This window comes from Parasteatoda tepidariorum, chromosome 3 (genome assembly GCF_043381705.1).
Source record: "Parasteatoda tepidariorum isolate YZ-2023 chromosome 3, CAS_Ptep_4.0, whole genome shotgun sequence".
Classification (NCBI taxonomy): domain Eukaryota; kingdom Metazoa; phylum Arthropoda; class Arachnida; order Araneae; family Theridiidae; genus Parasteatoda; species Parasteatoda tepidariorum.
In genome coordinates this window covers 85,607,908-85,618,249 of record NC_092206.1, presented here as the reverse complement: position 1 = coordinate 85,618,249, position 10,342 = coordinate 85,607,908, and the positions used below count along the sequence as shown (strand labels likewise).

Here is a 10,342-nt window from a genome sequence, read left to right as displayed (position 1 = left end):
ATCAACACCTCCTAGAAGTATGAAGGCCTCAGCACGGATCAATTTAGTAGTCCGATGTGACGAAGTTAACTGCGCAGTTGATGAAAAATAAGAAAGATGTCATAACGTTCGGGGTACTAAGCTGCGCAGTGGTTGAAAATACGACATATGTCATTACGTTTGGACTACTAAAGGATATTTATGGTAACCCGTGCAGAGGCCTACTCTTTTCTAGGAGGTGTTGTGCAGCGTCTCACATGGTATCTTTCATTTTAAAGAATACGTTATCCCGCAATTTTATTATAATAATCTGTGTTTAATTAAAGTTGCTATGCATACTGCTAACCGACAATCTAGTATTTATCTCCCCGTACTAATACAGAAAATACAAAATGATGCAAAAAATTGCTTACCTTACAATTCAAAAATTTTTCGACCATTATTAAATAAAATATAAAAAAATAATAAATAGTGATTAAAAGTAATTTTGTGCATAAAATTATCTTTGGATAAACGAATTTTATAATAGTGAGCTACCCTCTTACTTTTTAAATTTTTTTTTTTATTATTATTATTATTTTGGGGAGGGGGTGTCAGAAATCCGACTCAGCCAATTTATAATTAAACAGTAAGAGATGAAGACTTTTTAATATTTAAAGATTTTTTAATATTTTATTGTTAGTTCAGAACACGGTCATGTAACTCCATTTATATTGAATATATTTTCAGTAAAATATGTATAGCTTTAATACTAAATCTTAATCTGAAATACATTTAAACAATGAGCCTACTCTTACTTCAAACAAAAATATGAATAAATATTTCATTACGATCAGTGATTTAACTTCCATCCCAATTAATAGAAAAATTATTTTATAGGATGCCGTGATCTTGAGCTATTAAATAAATAAATAAATAAATAAATAAATGAATAAATAGATAAATGAACAATAAAAAGTTTGATTCCTTAAAAAGTTTAGCTTCAAAAAATATTTTAATAGATGGCAGCACCGATGGATCAATGTTTTTTATCTTGACGGGGCAAAATATTTTATATCTATTCGCGCTTTTTTACAGAGGAAATGATCAATTATGAAGTATCAATATTTTTATTAGTTCATTTATTTGAATGAGAATTTTTTAGTCTAAGAATTCTTTTCTCTATAATTTAAATTCATCATTCAAAAATGTAAGAATTTGCTTTAAATTAAAAAAGAATATCTGCGGATTTACTTTCATTTATTTGTTAATTGCAAATCTATTTTTTAATAGTTAATTTTTTTATCAATTATAATTTTCAACAATAATTTTTTAAAGTGACAGACAACTTATGAACGGTCATAGAAGCTACAAATAATCTTCTTAAAAAAGGGTTGAGGTATTTAGGAAAGAGTTTAAAATATATGTATTCCTCAATAGAGAGCAGCCTAATTTTTTTTTTTTTTTTTTTNTTTTTTTTTTTTTTTTTTTTTTTTTTTTTTTTTTTTTTTTTTTTTTTTTTAGTGTGGTAATCTTGGCAAACAATAATTCAATTCTGGTGGCCAAGGTGGTAACATAAGCAAATTAAAAAAAATATAATAATATTACTTGTTCTATTTTTTTAATTTTTTTTTATCGTGTTCGTGGACAATTAAATGGCCTCGTGTGCCTTCAAAACTGCATCCGCAAGCTCCAATACATCATTACTGTAGAGGATCTCACGAAGTTCTGAAGCACCATACCCAGTTGTAAAACATATTTGTTGAACTATTTTAATGAAATTAACCCAAAAAATGCTGAAATTAAAAAAATTAATAAACGAAAAGTCACAAAATGAGAAAATAATAAAAAAATAAAGGAAAGATTGAATTTATGAGGAATGTAAGAACATATAAACTTCTCTATAAGAACATATAAACTTCACTGTTATAGATCATTATTATTTAGTCGAGAGAGTTGTGAAGTTTCTATTAATAAGTAAATAAATAAATAAATAAATAAATAAAAATAACTAAGTGAAGGTTCTTTTTAGTCTTTACTCTCACTTTTTTATTGTCAGTTAATCATTTGATTAAAACATTAATATCGTATTGTTTTTGCTTAAAATATATGTTAAGGAAATAGCAACAATGAAATCGGCTGAAAATAGCCATAAAAAATACAATTACAGCCCTTTCTTTATTTTTGTTAATATTACTTTTTATTATTTTTTTATTTATTTTATTTTTAAAATAGTAAATGGTATTGTATGTGATTTGAATTGAGTAGAAAATCAATATTACTTATTTTATTATTTTAATTAGTTAATATCAATTTCTCTAACGATAAAAAATATTTCCTTTAATGAAATAATTAGATTTGTATAACACTTTATACATAACTTAGAACAACTTTCGACATTATTTTTTTTTTTCCAAAAATTTATTTTAAGTTAATTATCGATTACGAAATTTTGATTGTTAAATATATTTTAAAACATTTTGGAAGAGTATTCTAAAAACGTTTCACAATGTTTAAACAACATAATGATGTACTTATGTAGAGTTTGTAGAGTGTAGAATGTACAGGTTTGATTTTGTTGTAAAAATCATGTTTCTATAGCGAATTAACAAATAAGTGTAACAATTAAAAAAGTGCATCACGCTCGCTCTGAAAAATTTAATTACACGTCTTTCATCTATTTTATTAACGAAATGTTCGAAACGTCCGACAGATAGCAGCACTAGGCATGCTTTTTGAAGTAATATATTCATATTTCTAATTGTGCTATACGGTGTTACTTTTATTTTATATAAATATTAAAAACCACATTTGTTTAATAACAAATAATTTTAAATATTTGTTTAATAATAGCTACCCCAAATTTGTATTAAGCTAAATTATCATCAGGTGTTTGTAAACTTCAGACAATTTTCACCGACCCATTATCATTAACAGTGTTCATAAAATTAAAATTACCATTAAAATATAATAAAATGAACGAAAATTTTCATTATTTATTATAAGAAAGATTTAGTTTTCAAATATACTTTCCATAAAAATGTTGCTTTGGATTGTGCCTGATTCGTAAAATTATAATTGTCAAGAATTATATAATGTTAAGAACAAAAACAAAATAAAAACAGACAAAAAATAATATTAGTATAATGCAATTAAAAAAGTAACGCAAGTGCAAGTCTTTTGCAAAGTACTTATGTTGTTTTTTCATTGATACAGTTTTCAATAAATTTTACTTTTTAGTACTTAGCTTATTTTTTTGCTTCAATAAGTTACTATTACCATATTTATTAAGCATCATTGGTGTCAATAATAGCATAGCGATTTACGTTTCTTCTAAAAGAATTAGTGTCATTTCTCAATTTCTTTCGAATTTTAGTACATGACTTATTTATTTTATTTTAATTACAGCAAATTTTAAATTATTTAATCTTTTAGAAACATGTTTTTAAATTATAACTATACACATATTAATTTAGATAAATTTAGAAACAATAATTTATTGACGTAGTCCATCCACGCTACTACGTTCGTGTTGATCACTGTTTTTTTAAACATACGAAATGAAAACTAAATAAATGTTAAGGAACGTGCAATAAAGTTTTATATTTTTAATTAAATAGAACTATAAGCCAGAAAACATTACTGATGTTACCTTAAAAATAATTGGGGTTAAAGATTGGGGTTAATTAGATAACTGTAAATGATGTCATCGAAACTTTTTCGGTTTAAAAGCCAATCAGACTCGACTCACACGCGTGAGGTTACTTAAAGTATCCAATTGGGTACTTTAACTTCAAGAAGAGGAAGAAGATCACGGGTATCCACACATGTGACCTATGACGTCAAAGTCAGCTGATCGCTTATAAGCAAAATGGCGTGTTAACGATGAGCTAAGTTTCTCCACATAAGTTAGAATGTTAATTAAAGTTGAGTTTATTAAATACGGAGCCGTATCGCACATCGGATTTGTTGAAAGATAATTTTTTCTCGTCTGCGTCTTTTACTTAACTTGGATTTATTATTTGTTTATGTATTTTATTGTAATCTTGATGTATTTTTGTCTTGTGTACCTGCCAATTTTAACACATAGTTGTTTGTTTATGTTCTACATGGCTTCCTGTCTATCTTTGTGTTAAATAAGAAATATATACTGAAAGAATTTAAATCTTTGTGTAAGAATGTAGAATGTATCATTTAAGAGAATTGATGCTTGATGGGCTTGGATTTAAAACCATAAGGGGAATGTTAGTTTGTGGCCACGTGCTGTATTCTCTGAATTCATTCAAAATAAATCACGTTTTCCTTTATAATTCCTTAATTTTTGTTTTAAAAAATGAATTTTGGGATTTAGTCAGAACTGAGGAAGATTCGTTTGAGCAATTCTCAAGGATATCACCGTATTCTGGAAAAACCAATTATTGTAAGCATTCTTTTTGGGTAAAACTGCTTTGTTTACAATTCATTAATATTTGTTTATAGTTGAACTTGTTTTGCTTACTATTGATAAATATTTGTTTATAGTTAAACGTTTTCGACTTTTATTCCGTTAACTGTTTTGTCATTCGTTTCGCTTGGCGACTTGGCTCGCGTTTGGTTCACAATGGGCGACATTGGCCCCCGACTAACGGAAAAGTACCATCATTTTTAAACTTGTATATTTCGGCAAGAAAATAGATTAAAAAGGACATTTAAAAAAATCTATAGATTTAGGAATGAAATTAATTTTAGATTTTAAATCTCAGCACAAGAATCAGGCATGATCAAGTATTCGTATAAATGTAACAAAAAATTTGTTCCCCAGTGTTATCATTATTTATTTATTTTTTTATTTTTTAAATTAAATGTTTGATGAATGACGTCATTGCAACATTACCTCCAATATATTGCCATTGCAACACACACTGTGAGCAAGTCAATCCCTGTGGCAATCTCAAGTATATGTCAATTAATCCCATCTCTGCACCATCCACGTAATATTTTGTTCCAGATCCATCAGCAAGTTCGAGAGGATACTGGTCTAGACATTTTTGTTGGACTACTTTTTTCGCGTTGTTATTCGGACATATTCTAAACTCAAAATATCCTAAATGGTTTGCTGTCAGATCAATTGTTGCTTTTATAACCTGAAAAAAATACAAAATTAGAGAAGGATAATAAATGTTATCCTTCTATTGTATCGAAACCAGCTGTACTGAAGAGACAATTCTTATGAAACAACATTTATTTGAAACATCAACCACACATCAACTTTTGCAACAAAGTTAATATAATTGCAAATTCCCGTATAGTTTGTCTAAAGTAAGAACTTCCCTAGCAACGCGTCTGGATCCGTGGCGGTGACTATGGTAACGAGGTATAACTTATCGCCAATCTCTAGTTATAATTATGCAAAGTACGTTTTTTTGTGGTCTTTAATTTTGCATAGATATTTCTTGGAATTCACAATTTTTCATGTATAAATATTTTTTGATTTTCACCTTTAATTTATATTTAGAAGTCTCTCTAAGAGAGAGCCTTTAGTGAATGTCTAAGGTTTTATTATTTAGTTTTACCATGAATACTGTAATGAAAATTTTCCGGTCTCGCTGAGAGAAGAAGATGGCTTTATTTTTACGTTTTTACTATATAACATTAAAAAAAAAAAGAGCAAATATGAGTTTTAAAAGTTTGCATTAATTAACCATTCTCTCCTAGTGATATTATCTCAAGCAATAAAAAATAAGATGCGATATTCAAAAACTGAAGGAAGCAGGTTTAAATCAAATAATTAGAAGAAAATCTTGAAATTTGAACTTTTTGATTGATCACTTGTTTGTAATCATTCACCATTCTCTCCTTGTGATATCATCTCAAGCAATGAAGAATAGGATGCGATATTTAATTAATGAAGGAAACAGGTTCAAATCTAATAATTAGAAGAAAATCTTGAAATATCAAATTTTGATTGTTCATAATGAAGGAAGTAAGCACATACGTGAAATATTACTGAGTCAAACATAAAGAAAGAATCAGAACTTTTAATTTTTATTTCATTACATCCATCAGAATTTTTATTTCATTGTGATTAATACACGGCTAAATTTTAATTAAGAAACTTTCATTTGTATTCAGGTTAAGAGTATACTTACCTGTCCTTGCATATAGTTTCTTACAATAATTCCTTTTCCGTACAAGCCACCAGCTTCATTGGGTCTGGGCTGAAGTAAATTATATGCATCACCACACACTCCACATTTACCAGCGTTGATGGACCACTGCACCTGCACAACACAAAATACAACCTTCAAAAACTAGCCATACAACAGTTATAATACAGTTTGTTGTTTTTAATGATAATTAGACAAACCAAGCTCAGCAGTCTTTGGCTTCAGTCAGAAAGGTGCGCCCTTTGTTTGACAAAAAAAAAAAAAAAAAAAAAAAAAAAAAAAAAAAAAAAAAAAAAAAAAANAAAAAAAAAAAAAAAAAAGAGAGCACCGCAAGGGTGTAAGTACGTCTTAGCTCATTTGAGAGTATATATTTCTTAAAGGGTATAGTTTTATCTACTTTTTTTAATCTATTTTTTTTTATCAATATTCTCTTTTTTACATTGTTTTTTCTAGCTACTGAAAAGAGATTGTCTTAATCTTCAATTAACTTAGAGAATAAAAATGACAGAAAAAGTAAGAATTGCAGAATTTTAAGCATATCGTATTTTCCTTATACACTGTAAAAAATTCCAGCGTTTCTCAATTCCAAAAATGATGCCAACTACTTTAAACCAAAGTAGTATCCCTTACTCTAAGAACCAAGAATAGTTCTTGGTGTAGGTAAATATTAAGAATTAGTGTAAAGTAGCTGCGACCAATTCTGATTCTCAGTTACACTAATATTTGTCAGTAAAGTATGATAAGATACATATGAAAGTCAGTAATGCTATTTCTACGATACAATATAAAATAAGAATGATTATTTTAGGCTGCATATATATGTTACAATTAAAGTGCATTGTTCAGTTATTTCATAGAATAACTAGATATTCATGAAATAACTAGGCAAGTCAGTTAAAGTATATAATAGATGAAAAATTTCATAATTTACCTAGTTATTCTATGAAATAACAAATGACAGATGCTTAAAGAGAAAAAAGCAATTATTTTATAAATTAATTAATTATAAATAGCTAAACTCTCGAAAAATACATTCTGACAACTAGTTGCTCTAAGTTCAAAACTGACTAAAAGCAGCTAGAACTGTTTAATGAAATTTTGAGTGCCTTATTTCATACTTTAACGATCAAGTAATCGTTCTTCTACAGAATTTCTAGTTAAAACGTAAAATCCAATTATTCTATATACTTCAACTGATTTGTCTAATTATTTTATGAAATACCTAGTTATTCTATGAAATAACGGATTTCACACTTTAACGGCAACGTATACACTAGAATAAAATAAAACTGGTTTGTAAATACGAAACATACGCAGCACAGAGAAAATATTAAGATGAGTTAAGATTTAATATAACAAAAGCCGGGAGAAATTATACAGTATTATCTCATTTAATACATTTCTCAGAGATTTAAAAACTAACGTAATTACCTTATATAACCTTATTACACAACTGAAAACAAGCGTACATATTTTAAAGACAAACTTTTGTTTCCGTGAACGTAAAGTAACATGAAGGACAACAAACTTACGTCAACTTACAATCATTTGTAAACAATCTTTAGACGTTATCCAAAGCACGCCAACATTCTTGTTTTCTGAATTTTTTTTTACCATAAGTGTTTGGATTTATTTATACACTTTAAAATGTATAAATGGAAATTTGTCTACTTTTAATGCTTTCAGTGAAAGTAGGAGATAAAAAAGCATTTTACTTATAACATGCCGTCAAAATACCTGCCGCGTGGCACGCGTGCCATACATTCGCCATATTTGCCTTAATTTGTATGCTTTTTATTTAATTTCTTGCAAGGATTCTAGGAGAGCCAGATGGCACTGGGAAGGGAACATTCGCCTCCCAGTGAGATGACCGAACCCCAGCAATGGCTGGTCGATACGAATTCTGCATCCGGCTTGAAACAACCCCAGTGCTGACGTCATATATCTTGAGTGGTAGACGGATCACGAGTTAGGGTCCCCTTACCATCAGGCTAATCACGGGAGGCTTTCGTGGATTTCCTCTTTATGTAACGCATATGCCTGTAAGTTCAATCAAAAAGTCCTCCACGAAGGCAATTTCCTCCAATACTTGATCCAGGAGTTCCTTTTTCTTCTGAATTGGGTTCAAAATTACAAGGCTACAGAGGTGAACATTGGTAGTCATGAACTCAAAATTGGGTCGGCTGTTCAACGACGGTTTTAAAAGTATTCTAGAATATGTATTAACATTGTGGGACACCTTTTACATTGTGTTTATGTTACTGTGAATGACCGAAATTGGTTGTTGTTGATTTCCACTGTTGACAATAATATAGTTACTTTGGTAAATATCCGAAATATAGTTAAATGCCACTGCCCGGTATATATTTGCCCGGTACTGCGAACTCTGATGTTTCTCCTAATCTATCCTCAGCAGCTATTAAAATATAAAATAAAAATAAGAATAAAAACGAATAAATTAATATCAAATTTGACATAACAAATATTTCAGACATTCACCAAAGCGACTATATGATTGTTGACATTCACCGGTGAAAGTCGACATTCTCTTGATTTTGCTTATTCAGAGTAACACATACATTGTGGAACACCCATTACATTTTACTTTTAAAGCACGTAGGCATTAATATTTAATAAAAAGAGAGGTTTATTTATCATTTGTCTTAAAGGAGATACTTAGTTCATGCACCATATAGTCAATATTATTAATTTACTGATTATCACCTCCATTAGAGTATCATTACTGGGGTTTGCGTTCGTAAAATAATCCATTAAATACTCACATAGATTCCACCACAGAAAAGTTCATTGTCGTTATAATTGGGAGGGCTGTTGTATCCGAAACGCCACATGGAAGACCTAGAGGGTGGTTCAAGTAATCTTCCGTGGCCTTGAACTTGGTGAAATAGTAAAAAATATAAAATTATTTCCACAACCTTCCTCATATTTACGGAATGTCCCACTGAGAGAACACCTTTGGTGACAGAAATTTTTTTTCTTCAATTTTTCTCAGCCACATAAAAAAGAAAATTGATAGGCGCGTCGATTTAAGGATTATATAGCTTTTCCGCTAATCTTATCTGAGAAGATTTTTTGTTAGGATCCGGAATTCCACCGTTGTCACAAAAATAAAACTATGTCAATTTTTTAAAACTTTTCTTTTGTTTAGTTTTTTTGTGTTTGTAAAAGAACAGGAAAATTTGAAGATTACAAATGAATGGAGAGAGAAAAATATTCGAAATTGTTCGTTAAATTATTCCCGTTTAAGTATTTCAGTAATGAATAGCAACACACAAAGAGAAAAAGTATGGTCGAAACTACCTTATTATGATTAAATTTATCGTGTTTCTGGATCTATGGAACCTGTGTAATTTGTACCGATGAGATCATGACTTTGGTTAAAGTAACCATAAAATATAGTATTTTTAATTAATGATAAAATTTAGTAAACGTGACAGAATTTGGTAATTTCATCATTATTTCTTAGAGCAAAAATCATTTATTTGGTTAAATTTAATTTTTAGTTTCCTATTGTTTCACTAAACGTTTGGTAATAAAAACTATAATTTTGAAGACCAGAAATCTCGGTAAATTTTGCTTATCATCATAAATTTGTTTTATATTTAATAGAATAAAAAAAATTATGTTTTAAATTTGTGTTTAATAATTTTTTTCTTAAATTTTGCAGGATTTTCTGAGTGTCTGAAAACGGTAACATTAATTACCTGAATTTTTATTAACGTCTTTGATATGATTTATATTTAATCCAATAATCAAAAATCAATTTATATTTTTGTTTAAAATATATTTTTAATTACGAAAACGGTAACAGTCCTGCATTATCAAAATTTTTATTTTACATTTTATAACTTTTTCTTCATTTCAGAAACTATTCAGCGATGAAATTATTTATGAATAATGAAATTTTTTATTGAATTTAAGCAATTAAACAGTAACAGTTATAAGTTATCTCCTTTTTAATTATTGTCTTTGATTTGATTTATATTTAATCGAATAAATGGAAATCGATTATAAATATTTCGCTCAATTATTTTTTTCCTCATTTTATTTAGTTTAAATTTTCATAATTTAACCATTTTTATTATTTAATCATTGCATGTCTGTGCCACATAATTAATGTCAAATATATCGTCAAATCATTCTTGGAGAAAGGATTGATACATTATTATATTTTCTAGATGATTTTCAGAAAATTTAATATTTATAAATTTACTGAT

General features: G+C 28.2%; 1 protein-coding gene across 1 annotated transcript in view; it reads right to left on the bottom strand.

The window, feature by feature from the left end:
* LOC107436837 (uncharacterized) overlaps nucleotides 1–9,091 on the bottom strand; it is a gene marked incomplete at its 5' end in the record, with an annotated part of 10,974 nt that extends 1,883 nt beyond the window's left edge. The window contains 3 exon segments of the mRNA XM_043047400.2: nucleotides 4,832–5,081; nucleotides 6,087–6,218; nucleotides 8,888–9,091. Of these exon segments, the coding sequence (XP_042903334.1) occupies nucleotides 4,832–5,081; nucleotides 6,087–6,218; nucleotides 8,888–9,049 (544 nt within the window).
* Nucleotides 9,092–10,342: the final 1,251 nt, after the last annotated feature.